This window comes from Argiope bruennichi, chromosome 6 (genome assembly GCF_947563725.1).
Source record: "Argiope bruennichi chromosome 6, qqArgBrue1.1, whole genome shotgun sequence".
NCBI lineage: Eukaryota > Metazoa > Arthropoda > Arachnida > Araneae > Araneidae > Argiope > Argiope bruennichi.
In genome coordinates, this window is record NC_079156.1 from 90,133,652 (window position 1) to 90,154,126 (window position 20,475).

Sequence of the window (20,475 nt, forward strand, 5' to 3'; positions counted from 1 at the left end):
TTCTAAATTGGAAAGTTTCAGAAGCATTTTAAATAAACATATACTGATTTTTGCCTCAAAAAAATGAGAAAACACCAATGAAATTTTTGTAATATCTCGCATAGAAAGAAAGAGTCAGTATTTAGTTGCATGTCTTTTGACTTTTGACCTTGGCCTCTAAACGTCCTGAAACCGATTTGACCAATTTTTGGTGGTATCTGAAGATATTTTATCCCATTCTTCTTGCAACACTCAAGTCATACTTTTAAGTCATAATCATATTTTAAAGTCGTATGAAATAAAACTGAAATTTTTAAAAATGCATTTTATTTTTAACATTTAATTGCCTAAAAATTCAATAATCTTCCCAAGCAAGCTGGTCGCCAAAGGCGGCTAGTACCGAATATTAATCTTAGAAACAAAACTCTATTCAAATATTCCAGATACAGATTTTAATACAGAAAGAGAAGAGTGGTGTGTTTATAGACTTTTCTGCTTTTTTAATTTAAACTGTTTCAGACTATAATGCTTTTAAAGATTACAATCGCCAGCTTTTACTTAATCAGAACCTGATTTTAAAACAATGCTTGCGTCATAGCATACAGCTGGCTACATAGACGTGGTGATATTGACATCAAATACAAATCTGGCAGAAACACTCAAAATGCAATAAAAAGAGGATGATGGATTGATGGTACCCTTCATTGAAACTAAATTTTTCTGCCTACCTTTTTAACTGTACATTACTTTTATTAATACTGCATTATTTATCTAGACTTTTCTGGATTTTAACTTTGTTTTACATCCGGTATATTTTTAATCACTATAGTTAAATTTAGATATTTCAACAATTTTATTCACGAAGATAAATTAAACTTTTCATAATATTTGAATGAATGAATTTAAAATTCATTCAATTTAAATAAACATTTGCTTAACAATTGAATAGTGCAGAGTGTTTATTCCTCTCTTACGCTTCGAAATGGAAAATGGTAAGTTCGATTGAATTTATTTCTATAATCTGAATTAATAAAATTTGAAAAATTCTTCTTTTAACATGATATCAAACCATCAGTTTTGTATTGTGATAATTTTTTTAATAATTTTTATTTCTTACACCAACAATAAATTGGATAAAAAAATTAAAATTTTAAATTAGAATTTGAGAAATTAAATTTCACATTTTTTTTGTTCAGAGAGTAAATGTTCATCTTATATAACGAACGCTATTTGTTTAATTCTGCAAGGATTATTTTTTCTAAAAGATATCAAGGTACATTGAAGAAACCTGAATGTATATTTTGGGTACCTTTCTTTTGACTGATTTAGATCATACTAAATCCCAGTGATTATAGTCTTTGCATTTTCGAGTTGTCGTGTAATATGCACGCGAATGTATAGACTGGCATCTAGCTGATTTTAATAATCTTGTTCACTTGCATTTGGACTGACAGACTTAAAATCTTCCTTTGAATGGATTTTGTTTCAAAATTTGATAGAAATCCACGAATTTGATGTAAAGATCACTCACCAAATTTCATCCATCTTGTTCAAAGTGTTTTTGGGTTGCAGACAGACGTAATTCCAAAAATGTTTTTCTCGAACTCGGAAAAGACTTTTGGAAAAGATTTGTCAAAGTTTCATGTTTGAATTTATAGCGATAATAATCTCTTTGTGCACTTCGTATTAAAAATTAATAATTATAAAAAAAATAATGAAAGTGGGAAATTCTGGTAGCTTTTTAATTTTTCAGCAAGAGAATCTCTATCTTTTGGAAACAGAACTAGAAGAAAAAACTAAAGGATTGCTTTGGCAGTAATTAAAGACATGTATTGTTATAGATAGTAGATCCTTACAAGAATGTAATTCAAAATTAAAAAATGCTTTTTAAAATTGATTTAAAATGGTGAGAAAATAATTAAATTTTGAAACCTTGCATAAATACAATTTACTACATCTCCTCCTTTCAGAAACTTCGTACAGTAAGGTTCATTGCTGGTATCGATTTTACAAAGAAAGAAAAGCTTAAAATATATTTAAATTTTCCACAAACTTGATTAATCATAATTTTAAATAAATAATCTATGGCAAGTATTCAAATTTACTGTATGTAGTTTATTTTGTAATTAACTACGAGGGGAATATTTTTTTTCAAGCTCGGATGGATCATAAATAGAAGACAAGTGTAGAGAACAAAATGATTTTATTACCAAAAATTATGGTTACTTTTTGGCTTAATCTCTGTAAAGATTTTGGTTTTCCTCAGCATAATTTAGAATTATTCCCGGAGTTATAAACTTGGTAAAATGACAAAATAATAACTCGCGCTAATACGGAGGTTTAAAAGAAATTAAACTCATTCGTATATGATGAAGATTCTGAAACGCGCATTGAATTACTAAATTTTTAGTTTTAAGATTAATTGATTTAAATATAAAATAATTACAAAAAACACATGGAAATATTTCAGTATCTAAAATGCACTTATATTAATTATCATAGGAATTAAAATAGCAATAAATGTTCCAAATAGGATGTGTCATTTAATTAAGAAATTAAGAAAAATCATTGGTCAAAGGATTAAGATCCATCTTACATTACTGGCGGCAACGATTGTTAAAGATGGCATAGGAAAACCTGATCCAACAATATGACAAATGTATGAATCTTCATGACGATTATGTCTAAGGATAACAATGATTGTAAGTAACTTCTAGTAATAAATTCATTTTGGTCTCTAATATAGTTGAAACTTAAAAAAAAAGACATTTCGTAGACTTCATAGGAGAACTAAAAATCAAATCACAAATAAATCTTAAAAAATACCATGTATTAAAAATAAGATGTACATATTATGAATGATAAAATCCTTATTTAGTGTGTCCCTTATTTCGCCAAGGTTGCCAACAGTACAAAGTCGCCAATCAAGATATCTGACTATATAAACAATATTGTGAAACAGTTAGTTACTCACAATTTTTGTTAAAATTATGAGATTTATTGATCACGTTTGTTTTATGTGATAATTTTTCTTTTTGAACCTTTATGTATCACAATAGCTGAATCTTCTTTGAATTTTGTAATAACGAATTTTTTTCAAACCGGCTGCGCCAATCTCAACTATAGACAATAAAATTCGAACACGCATTCGAACGTCTTCGGCACCTCAAGAAGGCGCTGAACATAATTATTTTACCTTAAAAAAACTAGAAGCAGGAGGAACGGGAAGTAGTTTCGCTAGCTCATTAAACTTAAGGAGTCTAAGAATGGGAAGAACAGCACAAGGAAAGATAAAAGCTTGAAAAAATAAATAAATCCATTCCTAATTTGAAGGAATAAATAACTTATTCGGTTCAACTAATTCTTCATTTGTCCATTTCCAAACGACGTACAGTCGGCATATATATTTCGAAATGTAGACATCGTTCATATACAAATGAACAAATTATTTTGCCGAGTTTACACTCGGCCAGTTATAAGATGGCCAGTAGGCAGCGCAAGCGTTGAAAGGCTAAAAATTGCTGTTCATTCGATGGCAAGTAATTGCCTGATGGGACAACAGCATGCCGCTGTGCTGTATTTTTTTCTTACTACGCATGCGTTTGAAGAATTTGGCGGGATTTTTTTTTTGGTGTGAAAAATTGATCACTTCTTATAGATTAATTCCGACAATTTTTGCGCTTTGTTCTTACTAATGCAAGATTGTGTGTGTGTGTGTGTGTATGTGTGTGTGTGTGTGTGTGTGTGTGTGTGTGTGTGTGTGTGTGTGTGTGTGTGTGTGTGTGTGTGTGTGTGTGTGTGCTTTATTTAACATTTCTTTTTTATAGTTTTCCAAATTTAGGTATGTTTATCTTTTTTTTCTTCTTTTTTTTACTTTACCATGTTTTTTTGTGTAAATCTCCATCATTTTAATATGATACACAACAATAAAGTAAAATTCAGGGAAGCCAAAACGGTAATTTATAGCCAAGCCCTAAATGCCTGAATTTATCTTATGAAATTGTGGCACACCTAAATCAGTCCCTTTCTGCGCATGCGCTGCCAACTGGCCGTCTTATAACTCCCGAGAGTAAACCCGGCATTTATGTACATGCTTATCTTCTATTAATTTCTGCTGTATAAAATATACAGGAAGTATTTTATCGTCAACAAAATTGAACTCAAGAATGTCACGAATCCTCACGTTTCTGTTCTTCCGTAGCTTGAAAAACATATTTTTGGCATTATTTCTGTACGTTTTTCTCTGAAGACGATAACTGAAAAACGCTTTGAGCTAAACGGATGGACTTCAGACTAAATTTGTAAATTTTTATCAAATTTGGAATAAAATTCATTCAAAAGAAATCTGTCTAGACCAAATGAGTTCGATTATTACAAAACGTAAATAGCTAACTGGATAAATTTGGTTCGCAGGTGTACATCAAAAATCCAGATTATTATCAAATTTTGCACTAAATCATCAAAGGGTTGGATGTCTGTTGATTTGTTCTTTTGCATGCACGTAAATGCAATAACGTTATGCCTTAAATTAGGGAAATTCGGTAAGAGATCTTCTCATTACAATTGTAGTTTTGTGTCAAACTTTGGTGTCCATTGGCGGAAAAAAAGTTGTCCAAAATACATATCTGCGCGAAGGATTCAATAAAAATATATGTAGTAACTAATTTTCGCCAATTCCATGCAAGGCATTTGTAACCTTATTCAAGGTTTCAAATTCATAATTTTATGCTGAGGGAGAGGGATAAGATCTTTTATTGGAGAATATACGAGAAAGTTTAGAGAAGACCAGTCCCGCTGGTATAAACATAACGTTACACGTTGACATACAGTATGTAGTTGTGCTTCTCGTTCCAGATATGTCCCATTTCTTTCCCGATATATTGAATTCCTAAAAAATAGTTTGCAATTATCCAATAAAAACTCATAAAGTTTTGAATTAATATTTCCTAATATTTAAAATTAATATTTCAAATAATTTATTCCTGTATGCTTCTTAATTTTTTTTCGCAGGCTGTGTATCATCTGTAAACGATGTGCATCCTGAAAATTTGTTCAAAACTATCTATAATGCAAAACGTTCGATCTATGAAAATAAAATTTGACACCCAATTATTTCTTGAGTTGTAGGTACTCACTAAAGAATGATTTTTTTAAAAATTTTTATTTAAAAAGATAATATTTTGATAGTTTTCCATTGAAACTTTGGAGCAAATTAACTCATAAATCTCTTTATCACTCGTCTGTAAAAGTAAAGAATAAAATTGCTTTTTCAATCATACAATATTTTCTTTCGCATATTTTTTAACCTAAATTTAAGGAATTAATTCATTTTTAAGCATATTTTAAAACAACATTCCTCGTTTTATTCGTGCATTTATTCACATACAAATTGCAGCCATGCTATATAATATTTGTACTCAGATTATCACTTCTATATAATAGATAGTTAAAGATAGACGAATCGGACCTTAAATATTGCAAATCTTCGATGTTTCGGTCTACAATGTCGAATGCTTTTTAAGCTTTTTATTTTTTTGATTTCTCAGCATTAAAAAAATAAATGTGGAATTGAGATCGGTTTTTGGTAGTTTTTTGTTATTGCTACTGCTATATTCTGACATGAAAATCCAATGGGATAAACAAAGCACTTTGGTGTAGACTATAACTCCTTATCAAACTTTTCAAATAAGAGTTTAGAAATTAATATTGTAAATTAACAGGATTTCAGCAATAGCTGGTTTAGAACGGTTTAAAAATTTTTTGGTTCAGTTGCTTAGCTTAAGGCACTGCAATTCAATAAATTACTTGAATAGTGAACTTTTGGGATTTTTCAAATCCTAAAGATTCACTTTTTATTTTTAGCTAACTTATATTTCTTATTCGCTTATATATAGATATTTCGCTTTTGTCATTTTTACGTAAGAGCATTTTTACAATACCGTATTGCACATGTAATTAATATTTAAATGCTATATTTACAATATCCTAAAATTATCTTTGGAAAAATTAATGAATCTGTACTACTCAAATACAAAAATACTAAATTTCAGAAATTGGGGGAAAATTTTAATTCGAGTTGAATCTGGATTACAATTTACTATATTTATTTCTCTCAAAAATTGCGAACAAGGATTGGATTGTTAGTTTTAATGGCACAAGAGCCAGAAAAAGCTATACTGCGCCATACATATGGTCAATAAGAAAACTAAAATTGTATAGAAAGTTTAAAGAGCGTACAATAAAGTAAAAGGTGGATAAAGTTCAATGACTGTAGAACAATGCGGTAATGTGTTTGAAAAAAAATTAATATAGAGTTTTAGATGCAATGGTAAAATCCAGTTGCTTTTAAAAACTTAAAAATATTTTTGTGCGAACAAAGGATCCATACTTGCTGTATATTCAAACATTTTACAATAATAATCAAAACATAATTTAGTTCTTAGTTCATCCGTGTTTACTTTTTTCTTTCAAATTAACTTTTCAGTAAACGTTTATTTTTTTAAAGCAGAATCTTCTAAAAAAGTGTTGGATCCTGAGTTATATAGTGCAAAACGAACACCATTGGACCATGTGAAATATTTTATCTCCGAAAAGCTTCGTCAATTAGGATGGGGTCAAACAGAAGAAAAGGAGGTTGTATTGGACGTTGGCTGCGGACCAGGAGGAAACACCCTTCAGCTGATTTTGCCTCTATTTCCTCAAGCTGAGAAGATATTTGCAATAGATTTTTTACCAAACATGATAGAGTTTGCACGGATTCATAACTGCCATCCACTCATTGAGTACAATGCGGCCGATATCGAAAATTGGTATATCAATTTCTTATTAATTTATTTTTCCCCAGAAAAATATTTTTATAATAGATTAATTAAGAGTAAAGTGTCCATCCTATCCAGAATTTTAATTTAAAAAAAGGAATTTTCGTCTGTTTTAAAGTAATTTGAATGGAAGTTCTGTGTTTCCTATCTATATTCATTTAACTTTGATTATTACACATTTATTGATATAATAGGACTAGAAAATAAAATTATTCGATGGATGATTACAGGACATGTATATTAGTTCGGAGATACAATGATATCCTAATATCGTATTGTACAATAACTGTATCTGTCCGAAAGCAAAGGATAATATTCAATAAGGAAATATCTGCGACCCATCAAGGAAAATACTGAATATTCTTAATGAGTTTTTAACGTGAATAATCAATGAATTATGCTGTAAATCAACTCTCATTAACAGTTTTGTAAATTGCTTGTATAGATCACAAATGGCTTAGTCGGTGGTGAAGCAACGGAATTGGGAGCAAGGGAATATGGTTGTCCCGGGCATCAGTCTTAGGAGCTGCTAAAGACATAAATGTTAATGCTTTTATATACTTTTAAATCTAAATATTGCGAGGGGCGGTAAAATAACACAAAGCCCCGTGCGCCATTTACATTCGTTAAACTACCGAGGTTTATTAAGAACAAAAATATACTAAAATAACCCGGGTCCATTTTCTCTCTTTCCGCCCTTGGGCCTAATTGCGATTTTTTTTTTTCTATTTTGAACCCTAAATAGTTTAAAATTTAATTATATGAATATATGCCCTGATTGTGGACAATTAAATTTATCTTCGTGAAAAAAATATAAAGAGGACTCCAAATTAAACAGGAAACATCTCTATAAAGAAAACTATCCGGCCTGTTTCACCTAAATTTCGTTTACATGCTCTTCTGAGTATACAATTTTTATTTCTAAAATTAAAATTTAGTACATACAAGATGTTTCATAAATTCGTGTAAACTTCAAAAAAATCGTAATAAAAAAAGTGTTACTCGAAAAAAGTCGTGAGCCATCACCACAAGGCATTAAGTAAGATGAGGCGTATAACTACGTCTATTACAACTGAGTGTAGCATATCAGCATCGATGCCACTGACGACCCATTGGATGGTATATTTTAATTTCGTCAAAGTAGCTGGAGATCCCAAGTAGATACGAGACTTTAGATATACCCACAATCGGAAGTCTGCAGGAGTAAGATCTGGCGATCTTGAAGGCCAAATAATCTTGCATCCTTGATTTATTAGTCGGTCCTCAATGAATGTGTCTAAGAGGAATATCTTGATGTCACCATGCAGTGAAAAGTAGCTATGTCTATCCATATGATGTTCAGCAACCATTGTGGGTCATGTTCCATTTATACAACCGCCTGTTGCAAAAGCTTATCTTTCATCGGAATCTACTGGCAATAATTGATGAAGGTGCCCATATACTGTACGAATTACTGTTTCAAAATTCAGTGCAGAATGTTTTGAGTCGACGTTTCCGAAATCTCCGTTACTCTTTCGACTTCATGTGCATTGATACTTCCCGTTAATGTCTCAGCTGCAAAATTTCCCATTACAATTTGTATAACAGGGACGCGGACTGCCCTGACGGATAGTCTACCACTTCGTGGATAATAGTCCAAACTCCCCATTTCCTCAAAACGGGAAATACATACTAAATTCAGTGTCCCATTCGATGAAATAAGGCTTTTATTCATCTTGATTCCTTTCACCATGCGAAACTTTCAAAATGTAGATTCAGCGTTCTTATAAAAAAGTTTTACCAATAATACCGATTGGGTAGCAATAGCATGCTGTTGGTCTCGAATGACAGTTCCATTTTCAGCTTTGTGTTTTATAACTGATTTCCCTGAACCTTCTCGGTTTGACGTGTGAGCGCAATTTATCGGTCATATTAGAATGATAAAAAAAACCAAAGACTTTTTTTAACATATTTCCACAAACCGCAATTCTTTTTCAAGCATTATTATGATTTTTTGAAGTTTGCACGAATTTATGGCGCACTCTGTATTTTTTTTTTTTTTTTTAGTTACAAGAAAATGGGACTGCGGAGCAGATAATTTACATATTTCTTAAGATGCGTAATATCATCTCTCTAAATAGTTACGATGTATTTTTTTTTCTTAAAACGAGGACTCTGCCATGAAATTGATTTTATTAGAGTGCGTTATACTATTTTATCAACGAAATAGCAATGATTTTGATGCACTTAAAGATTTCGGCGTACCAAAACTATATGCAGACAATTAATAGCCTTTAAAAAAATATTTTCATTTTAAAGAAACCGAACATTCGCCACTAAATCCAGACGAGGCTGTAAACTAATTCGATTGTAGAAAGTTAAAGAAGTTGTAACTGCAGTTGGGGAGAAGCGATCAACAAATATGCATAATAGAATAGTGTACTTGCAATATGATGGAAAATTGTATGTACCATATTCATCAGTGTGGAAAGTTAGGATAAATGATTTGAAATTTCATCCGTTTAAGATATCTCATATTCAGTGATTGCTTTCTAGTCATAAGGAAGTGTGGAAAAACATTTGCTTTGATATTCATTGCTTGGATGATGAATAGTCTGGGAGTATTCCTGAGGAAGTTCCTTTCAACTTGAATGATACTGTAAAATACATAATTGATCCGACATAAATCCTTATGTTCATCAACAAATTCCGTCACAGGTTCCAAAATTGGCAGTGTGTTGAGGTTTCATCTCAGTTTCCACCATTGGACTTTTCTTCTTTGAATGAAACATAGTCTGGGGTAAAAACTTGTTTTGATAAGAATTGGTGTTAACCGTTTATCATTTCAATAGACAAACCTATCTAAATCTTTGTGACTTTTGATTGTGGTATATTTAAAGGGCTGCGCTTATAAAGGTAATGTTCCATTCTTAGTTATCTTAAAGACAAAATTTTACTACATGAATACCACTTCCAAGAGAATGACTTACATTCTACCAGTGGTGTGTATCGAACGAAACCTATGTGTGCTGTATATCGAACGAAATTCCTAGGGCAAAGAAACGTAGGATATATCGAGCCTTATCTGTGATGCTAGTGTGGTTCCAATGTGATAGCAGTAAAATTATTGCACAAATTCTTTTAATCGTATTGTCTAATTTGTTATTAATTTCATTTTATTGTAATAAAAGTTATTGCATATTAAAATACTTTCCCATTGTTGATATTCATTGTACAGTAGACTCCCGATTATCCGCGCCTGCTGCACAAAGTTTTTTTTTTTTTTTTTTTGACTGATTTCTTCAAAAAGGTGCAGTTTTACAGTTATGTTTTTGTAATTACATAATACATTACAGTATGAAAACAGTGCATATGTATTAATTTTTCTGTGTATCCTTGACGCCTTCCGTAAGTACAAAGCACTTTTCTGTTTTCATTAACAAAATGCATTTTAGATTAGTTTTGAGTGATATACTAAAATAGTAAGCGTTATTTAAACATTTCCTGCTGTTTATTTTACGTTTTATTGTACATAAAACGATTTTTCAAAGTTTGAATGACTTTTTTCTCTTTTGCTATACCCATTTTTAGCTTTTTTCGGATTATCCGCGATTTTTGTTATCCGCGGCGGCCGCGCCACCCAATTCCGCGGATAATCGGGAGTTTACTGTATCTCCTCATAATAGTGCACACTGACAATCGTTGTCATACATATTAAGCAATTTGTAAAGTGTCTGCTTATTAATACTTTTCCCACTATTAACGGCCGGAATATGAACCATTTTCTTTTAGAAATCAAAACCGACTGTCCAGGAGAATATGTGTACTAAATTTCGGTGAAATTGGCGATGTAATCTTCCTCTCAAAGAAGTATAGACATCTCCTGTTTAATTTTGATCACCCTTCACAATTACCTGCTTGATTTAGAATGGTAGTTTAGTCAGTAGAATGACGGCTGAATTTTTATTTTCATCTGAATGATGATTCATAAGAATGATTCAATTGTGATGCATTTCTCAAATCATTTTAGTGTTTCTTTATATAGCAACATCATTAAAACATATCGCAGCCACACCATTCTATTGAGAAAATATTTAGATAACACGCTTAAACGAACTGTTATCAGCTATTTTATAGATCCGATTCCTAACTAGTAATCTAAACAATGACAATATTGAGTTCTTATTATCTAAGAATTCTAAATTCGTTTAGTTGATCCGAAAAGACCAGGTATCTTCAAAATAGAATGGGTATTTTTTCTTTAAATCTTCTATATTTAAAAACATTTTTTAGGTCTATGGTTCAACAATGGAAAGGTCAAATATCTAAAATTATCAGTATTCATTGCGTCCAGTGGCTGAAAGATAAGAAACAAGGTTTCCAGAATATGTTTGAACTCTTAAAACCTGGTGGTGAAGTGGCTTTCTGCCTGGTCATGGAATCGCCTGTGTATGCCTCAATTCTGGCATTGAAAAGCAATTCTAAATGGAACAAATTCGTCAAAGTGAGTAACTTTTTGATCCTTGTTATGTTAAATTCGCAAATTTAATATCACCAAATGATAATTTTTTGTTTTATTTTACAGGATGCTGATGATTTTGTTTCCGATGATCATATTAATAAATACGAGTCTTCACGCTACTTAAAATTGCTGATGGAACTAGGATTCGACGTCCTGTATTTCGAACAAGGGGTGAAATCGGATCCGTTTACTTCAGATGAAGAATACCGAGGTAAATATGCTTTCAATGATATATCTTCTTACTAGAGATAAAATTAATTTTCTAATTACGAGAAGTGACTTTTAAAGTGTTCTCTACATCTTTCAACTGCAAGAAAAATTGCTGTTTCTGATATAATTATGTATTAATTACAATTTTATGGGAAGTAAGCTCTCATTATTTGAATAAACGATGTTGACAGACGGTTTAAAAAGTCTTTTCAAGTTAAATTTATGATCACTTCTTTATGTTCAATAGTTCTCTCCGAAAACATTTAGATTTGTTTAATACTCTTTGCTGGTAGTCATCGCGTTTGCTTCACCTGGCGATGGCTAATACAAATTTGTGTAACTTTTGCCAGCTGATAAAGCTTGTAAATCTATCAACTTCGTAAAAAGAAAAGATTATTAATTTTCTCAATAAAATGTTGTAGTAATTGTCAGGTGAAAATATGATTCAAGAAGTCTAAACTCAATAATGGATAACGACGCTTTTATCCATAAAATTTGCGGGACAGGTAAAAAAAAAAACATCAAGGTTACACAATGAACGGCATTTGAAAAATCAACACGTAATCAGACAACAAATCGCTTCTCATATGGCAGCAATACAATCAACAGCACATAATGTTACCATCTCGCAATGCGCTCAGAAATGTATTCCTCTTGTTTTCGTCCAACCTTGTATATTTATTTCTCAATGAAGAGGGAGCATATATTTAATTTTTCAGAAGAATCTTCAGATCTCAGTTTCTAATAGAAGTATGACCGTAACTGCATTCTTCAGAACTTTCATTTTTATCGTGAAGTTCTGGAGTCATTGATCTGTTGTCCATTCAGCTTCCAATAAGAATATCTGTAAATCTCTTTCCAACAAGAAGCAATGTTACAGAACGAAAACCTCTACACCATTTTTTTTTGTGTCATAACCATGCATAATTAATCAAATCAATTTTTTTTAAGTATACACATTACAAGAAAGCATCATAGAAAATTATACAGAATGTTAGCCTCTTATATAATCGAGGCAAATTTTTGGAAATCACTATCCAATAAAGTTATCAATCTATTTTTTTGCATCATGAAAAACATATTTTATGGAACAATGTCGTAAGATTCTGAAAAATTGCAATCCGAATTGAAAGGCGGGGAGGGAGGGAGACAGAGAGAGCAGATATTCCAAAAGCTGGTGTGTGCCGGATAAATTACGCTTCATCACCGCGCCTATTTTTAACTCGAAAAGTTTTTATGGAGATGAAACTTGGGAATTTAGAAGTCGAAAATTACTCGGAACAAATTATGTTTTTGCAATAAATCTTCAACGCTGTGAGAAGATGCCTTATCTCCCTGGAATAATTTACAGTTATTTTGGAAAACAAAATTCATGCATGGTTGAGTATAATCCTGAACCCTCCTCCCTGAATGAGTTTAATTATTTTCCAGTTTCTGGCACCCAAGAAATACTATTGGATCTAAATTATCTCTGTTAATACCAATCTGAATTTTATCAAAATGCATTTCAGGGTGTCGGCGATCCGAAATTTTATGTTTAAAATGCCATCTTCTGTTCATTAAGTGATTTAAACTTTGGTTTCTGTTCATAAAACAAAGTTTTGGAGTTCTGAAATGTGTCAGTTTCGCTGTTGTAGTGCAATTTTTATTGTCTTTTATTGAAATCACGTGAACATTGGAACCAAATTGAAAAAAAATTGATAAAAACACCAATCATAATAGGAATGTTGTTGCATCTCCTTGCAAATTTTTGGCTCTTAGGCTATCTCAATTTGAAGTGATTCTATCCCATTTATAAAAAAATCTATTAAATAATAAAGTCATTGTACTTCATTATAACAGAAAATTGGTTGAAATCTATTAGATTAAAACCTTTATTTAATTATGATTCGAAACTTCACATTTAAGCCTCTTAGACTATCAAAATTAAAGATTTGATTTTTATTTTCTTTTTTTGTACATTTGCATATTTGGCGATAGCTTCTATATTTATGTTAATTTGTTTTGGTGTTATATATGTAATGATATTTGAAATTCTAATTTCAATTTAATTAATTTCCAATGTTTTATCTTAATTTAGCCCATAGTAACTTCATTCTAAAATATTCTTTTATTTCCTGATCGCATTCCACTTTTTCTATTTAATTAATTCAAGAGAAGCTTTGTAAAATGCTTAGGTCGGCAATTCACACGCTCCGCGTGAAGGGATAGAAAAATGTCCAGTAAGCAAATTCTTTTTAAAAGATCCCTGTTTCCCTTACTTGTGATCGACATGCGTCAGAAATCCCTATCAGAATCTTAATAATATATTAGCACAGTGAAAAAAATATTTTCCCTATCAATATCTAATGTTATATAAAACGAGGGATAATTTGTTTCTCGCTCTTCCCCACTACTTGCCTAATCTGTTGCTGTGAGCAGACGTGCTTTGTCCGCGTCCTCTTGTAAATAAATTATGCCATCCCGGAATGGATTAAAACGAATTTAAAAATGCAAAGTCTCTTCACTGCTTGTCGCACCTGCATTCTGTTTCACATAAAATAATGCTTAACATTATATATATACGAGATATGTATTTCAATTATTATTCTGAATTCTGGTTTATAGTTTTCTTGTGCTTCATTTTAGGGTACTCGAGTTGTTTATAAACTTTTAATTGATTTTAAATACTTCGTCTTCTTATTTTGTTACAATATACTAACAAATTAGAGCTAAGAAAAGACGTGATATAAAAGTTATTCAACATGAAAGACCAAGTGAAAAAATGCTTTCTATAAATATGCTTGCTTTAATTCGATTTATAATAAAAATTGTCCATGAATTATGAGAATTAAGAAATTCACAAAAATCCACTTAAGGAAGTGTTGAATTTTTCAACCAATGTCTGAAAGTTTGCGAATATTATTTTTTATTTCGATTCGACAAAGTAAAAACGAACTCATGCCAGAAAATCCAACAGATGAACAACATCATTTTAAAACGACTTATATCGGTATTTATAAAAGCCATTAAAATATCTTACATCAAAAAAAGTAATTACTTATTTCATACAAAATCTGAATATTTCTTCTTTATTTGAATTCAAACTTGACCATTACAATCAATTAGAACTGAAATTGGCAACATGTAGAAAAGTTAAGATTCGCCTCACTATCACTTGATGCATCCTTTTAAGCTGCTCTGGGTTATAGAAAGAGCTTCCGTTTGGAACACAGTTTGTTTACACAAAATATTCATTACAGGTAGTAATTTTGAGCACTACTCTGCAAAGCTAATTGATTTTAAAAGCATTAAATTCATTTTTTTTTATCAAGCATAATAGAACGCTGTGTAAATTTCTGTGGACTTTGGATTTGTTACGGCATTCTAAAAAGAATGAAAAGGAAAATATTCTACTAACTAATCAATGTTTTCAGGAGTAGGCATAGGCAAAGGCAGACTTGGTTACTTTTTATTTTTTTGTTATTAGTGAAAAAAATCAAAATAATTACGTTATTTGTTTTGCAGACTTTTTTGCATCAATCTGTGCCCTGGTACCTCATGTTCCTAGTGACCAAAGAGAGGAATTTAAAGACGATATGTTTCAAGAAATGCTGAACCGGAATGGTCGAGACAGTAGTGGAAGACCTGTTCACCGAGCCAACATCATCGAGGTGGTCGCACGAAAAAAAAGTGTCTGAATAATAATTTTAAAGCTATTTTATATATTTCATTATTTTGAAATTCTTCTATTTTGATATTTTATGAATGAAACTCGGGTAAAAGATTTTATTAATCAGTTGCCTATGATTTTTTGGGGAAATTCCTGTTTTTTATTGATAACTAATAAAATGCAAGTATTTTAAAAATGTTTCTCAATTTTTATGAAGTGACATATCTATTTTAATTTATCTCAGTGCAGTATAACTAACCACTATATAAAATCTTTTTTGGAAGAGAATTACTGAGTAAATGCATTTGATAATGTGGTCGAAAAGAATTAAAAGCATTGAAGTGTTTTTTGCAGAAACAGAAAATAAAAACTCAGTGGCAGAAAACTTTCTTAAACTTTTTCACATGCTCCTTAACACATTTCAGGCGGAAGACTGTTATAAACAGCAGTGAACTCATATTCTCGACTTTGAAAGAATTTCCAAAAAAAAAAAAAAAAAAAAATGGGTTTACCCGCTATACTTTCAAAAACCTAAAAAATCGTGCCTGTATGTAAAGCGCTAATAAAAGAGTAATTTCCCCACATAAGATTTTTTAGACCCTGTATAAGGAAGGTTATGAATACCACGAATATACATAAGGTTCTATGTTTCGTAGTACAGAAAAGGAAATTGTATATGCACTTTGGACTTCATTCATTTCGATCGAATAAAACCAAAATTTTACACAGAATATAATTCTAGCAAGAAAGTCACAAAACAAAATTGATTTGTCTAAGTTACTGTGCTTTTGAGTTCACATACTTACATGCATAAGATTGACCATTTGTCGGCTTGTAAATTCTTTTGATAGAATACAGGGTGCGACAAAAAAAACTCGGACAAAGTTATTACATCATAGAATGGAAGTTAATTTATTTATTTCTGTTTTTGTTCACTTCTTTTTGTATACCACTTCAATTACAAGATATTTTATAATGTATCTTTTAGTTTATGTATTGTTTTTGCTTTTTTACAATGCCAAGCAAAATATATGTTATTTAAGCAAGGAAGACGATAGTATGAAGTTGTTCATTTGCTTAATATGCCTCGGCAAATAGTATCTGATGCAATCTATCATTTCAAAGAGCTTGGCAATAATGGTCAAAGTCCAGGAAATGAACAAAAATGTATGATGAACGCTTTCAATAGCTGTAAAAAGCGAGTTCAATGAAATTCGAGATTTTCCGTGAACAAGATCGCTCGTGAACTGGGAATAAGAGACAGATCAGTGCAACGAATGGCAAAAACAGAACTTGGATTAAAGCCTTATAAGATCCAAAAAGTTCAGCTTTTCATTGAAGAAAACAAACTCGTGCTGCTCCAAAGACGCAGAAAACTTTTGAGACGGCCCGTAAGTCAGCGCTGAGAGAGATTCCTTTGCACGAATGAGAAGCTCTTTAACGTCCGAATGCTCATAACTCCTAGAACTACAGGATCTAGTCTGTAGATGTTCCAAGCATTTAAGCAATTGTTGAACATCGCAAAACTTCAAAATCGGTCATGGTTTGGGGCGGAATTTACGCAAGCGGCAAAACATCTCAGGTTTTTGTGGATGAGGGCGTTAAAATAAATTTAAAAAAAGTATACCAACGGGACATTCTAGAAGCTGTTATAGTTATGTGGGCCAAAACGCACTTCGGCAATGTAAAGAGGGAGTTTAAACAAGACTCCGCATCAGCTCACAAGGCTAAAAAGACAGAAGAGTAGTGCAAGGAGCATTTTTCTGACGTGGTATCATGTGAAGAATGGGTACAATACTAGCCGAATCTCAATCTCATGATTACAGTGCATGGTCCATTTTGGAGTCAAGGGCTTGCACTAAGCGACATAAAAGATTCTAGGATTCACTGGGCTGGGTTCACCTTCTATTTGGCTTGAGATAAACGGAGGGCTTTGTACTCAGTAAGAAGTGAGAAAATGCATATTATAACAGTGTGGTTTGGTATAAAAACTTTATCTTCTGGTATTGGTGGGCAAAAAATTAGTTCATAAAACTCAGGCCTACCTCTTTGTTATCTGGCCTAATATTAGGCCGGATATTCGGGAATGTACTGTAATTCAAAACTGGATAAGTATCTGCACTTATGGTGCTAAAGCTGTGTACTAAATTTCATGCATCCAAGTTCTTACGTTTTTTAGTTATCCATGCAAAACTATAGACACAGTCAAATCCCTGATTTGGTTGGAAATTTGACACGGGTATATACTACAAATATTCACGGATATATGATAGAGAAGCTAAATCTTTATACAAAATGTTGTCCGTCTAGCTCCTTACGTTTTGCAGTTATCGTATTTGCCTGCATTCGGGTATCTTTGTAGACAGACTTCCTGTAAATGACTTTTATTCAAAATTTATTTCAAATCTACAAATTTTCATCTGCCTATTTCAATGCTTTCTTCAGTTTCGCATACAGACAGAGACACAAACAAATTTAGTTCCAAAAATGTGTTTTTCATTCCCAGGGAAATTTTAAATGTGAAGATTCATCAAAATCATGAGTCCGAATTTTCCGATGATTGCAATAGTATCTTTTCATATAAGAGGAAGTAAACAACGGGCAAACTTTTTTCATACAAGGAGAATTGGATTTTTGATTATTCTTATCTACATTTTACGAGAAAAATACTATGTGAAAAATTACTCCCATAAAGAAAGAATATAATACTTTTATAAAATTTCCTAAACGAAAATTCTATTTTTAACACAAAGGAAAATTTCTGAATTGTTTTCATAATACAGAAATAAAAGCTTTTTTTGCTGGTGTTGCAGAAAAAAAATTTTTAACAGACAGATACTGATTGTTTAAATGTCATAAGATTTTTATTGACTAATAGACAAGATATTTTTATATGATGATATCTAGTATGTCATCACTGTAGTGTGATTTTGTAGAAATTTCTTTGTACAAGTTATCTATTTTTGCCCTTGTATTCTTTACTTTGGACATCTATCGTTGAAATCTTTATGTATTGCTTATATTTGAGTTAACACTTGAGTAGAAAAAGTTTAAAAAAAAGGGCAATTGCAGTACTAAAGTTTTTCAAGCTATTCTTCCTAATTCTAAGTTAATAAAAATATAAATTATGTGAATTATGAAGTAACTTTTTGATCACGCATCATATAATTTATTAAAAGAAGACACAAAATGCGTACTGCTTAGGAGCACAAAATACATAAATGGGAATGTGGGACCGAAAATAACGAACCAATTCTGAAAAAAATAAATAAAATTTATTACTTTTAAGAAGTTGAATACTTAACAACTGTTAAAAAAGTATTAAAAATTTATTTAAAAAACAGACATTTTTCTTTCACTTTTTAACCTATGTGTGAATGGAAGATACCAGACAATTTTATAAGTTTTTTATTACATTTCTCACCAATTGACATCTTTTCCCTAAAAAGCGACATGAAAGAATTATTTGGAATTTTTTTCGGTCTACCGTACTGTGCTATTGTGTAATATGAAGTTTAATTAGCATCAGTTGGATATTTTTTTTGTTGTAAATTAAAGAAGGGTTTTGTTTAACAACAAAGAAGTAAACAGAAATTTAAAATTTTTTCATTGGCATTTTTCTTTTATCATAGCTTGTGAATGATAGATTACAAATGGCTAATTTATTTTTTTAAATATAAATTAAATATATTGCATTAAAAGTATTTTAATCGATAATAATTTTTGTTAATTTTTTCCGCTAAGAAAAGGCAACAATGTTTTCAAATGGATTAATTTTATAGCCAAAGTTAAACTGACTTCAAATTTCCAACAAGTGTCAAAATAGTGACACTATCATTCCAAGAGGTACACGATATGACAAATACATATAGATTAAAAAGCATTCAGTATTTCAATTTAATATTTTGATAAGAATGTCAAAACAAACTTCTGACATACTTTTTCAATGAAGGATAAAAAGAACGAAGATTAATGAAGGATAAAAATTAATGAAGATTAATGAAGGATAATGAAGGAAGAAAAATGAAGGATGAAAAGAAAGATAATTAGAAGTAACTCAAATCTGTTATTGCAAATTTAAATTTATTATTTGAAAACATTTTTAATTTGCAATAGGAATTATGAATACCGAGAGTTGGGTTTTCAAGTCATATTTGGTCAGACGAAATGCAGCGATAAATTGAGCTTATATTCTGAAAAAAAAATTTAATCTAGCTTTATTCCATATCCTTTCTATAGATACTCATTAATTCTATAAAACGTGAAAATTGATGGTTCTGCTTTAGAATCCAAATGTGAAAATGTTGAAATCGTTAAAAACGTTTTATGTATTTTTCAGTTTTCTAAATTATCGTAATAAAGCCAATCCATGCTCATATTTGACTGAATCCGATCTAGATTTCTCTTTCGATTTCTTTTATAATTTTAATAATTTCCTGCTGTTTATTTTTTCATCAACAGCCTCAGTAAAAGCAAATATTGTTCACTTTTCAACTTTATATATTCGTTCATCTTCTCGCCTTTTTTTTTTTTTTTTTTCATTCAAGTTTTTGTAGTTTTGAACTCTTTGTCTTCATTTTTGTACTTCTTCAATTGATAATTTTTTATAGGATCCATAGTCTTTATATTTTTAAATGTGGCAACACTTTTTTAATGTTGCAATTAGGGATTGCAATACCGGTATACCGGGATACCGAATACCGGTATTTTGAGCCATTTGTACAATTTTGCAATACCGGTATTCACAAGTTTAAATACCGGTTTTTCGGTATTTACTTGAAATTTTTAAAATTGTTTCCACTATATGTTCAGGGATCGCCAACATAGCAAAATAATATACGTTTTTGTTTTTATGTCTCCCTAATTGGCGAAATTAATTAGCTTATTAATGGCTTATTCCTATTATTAATGGCTTACTTAAATGCTTAAATCTAAATTACCGAAACATGGATTATCCCTGAAAGAAGATATTGTATCCCTAACGACTGATGGAACAACAGTTATGAAAAAAGTTGGAAAGTTCATTGGTGCAAATCAGCAATTGTGCTATGCACATGGAATTCAATGAGGAGTAATAGATGTGTTATACAGAAAAAATAAAGAACAGAAGAATCCAAATACTGTGGATATAGAAACTTCGGATTCGAACTTTGAAGAGAGTAAGAGTAAAAGTGATATTGACAATGAAGATAATGACAATGTAATTGTTGAAGAAGATATTGCTAATGAGGATGAAATATTAATCCATCGAGAATTGCTTCCTATAATTTATAAAGTTCGAAAAATTGTAAAGATATTTAAAGGTTCCCCTACAA

The 20,475-nt window shown here is 30.9% G+C and overlaps 1 protein-coding gene across 3 annotated transcripts; it reads left to right on the forward strand.

Moving 5' to 3' along the window:
* Positions 1-683: 683 nt before the first annotated feature.
* Positions 684-15,356, forward strand: LOC129972248 (juvenile hormone acid O-methyltransferase-like). Of its 3 annotated transcripts, XM_056086310.1 has the most exons (6): positions 684-971; positions 2,513-2,681; positions 6,485-6,788; positions 11,070-11,280; positions 11,362-11,509; positions 15,016-15,356. In XM_056086310.1, exons 2-6 carry the CDS (start codon positions 2,651-2,653, stop codon positions 15,186-15,188), a joined length of 867 nt encoding a protein of 288 aa, XP_055942285.1. In that variant the 5' UTR covers positions 684-971; positions 2,513-2,650; the 3' UTR covers positions 15,189-15,356. The 3 variants fall into 3 exon arrangements, with proteins under 3 accessions (XP_055942285.1, XP_055942286.1, XP_055942287.1); XM_056086311.1 differs by lacking the exon at positions 2,513-2,681 and having other exon boundaries at positions 685-971; XM_056086312.1 differs by lacking the exon at positions 2,513-2,681 and having other exon boundaries at positions 686-971; positions 6,488-6,788.
* The last annotated feature ends 5,119 nt before the right edge of the window (positions 15,357-20,475 follow it).

Bases quoted from the DNA above. Each gene is read 5' to 3' on its own strand.
- LOC129972248 (XM_056086310.1), top strand. From the start codon at position 2,651: ATGACGATTATGTCTAAGGATAACAATGATT. The intron at 2,682-6,484 runs GTAAGTAACTTC...ATTTTTTTAAAG, and splicing joins GTCTAAGGATAACAATGATT to CAGAATCTTCTAAAAAAGTG. The intron at 6,789-11,069 runs GTATATCAATTT...AACATTTTTTAG, and splicing joins GCGGCCGATATCGAAAATTG to GTCTATGGTTCAACAATGGA.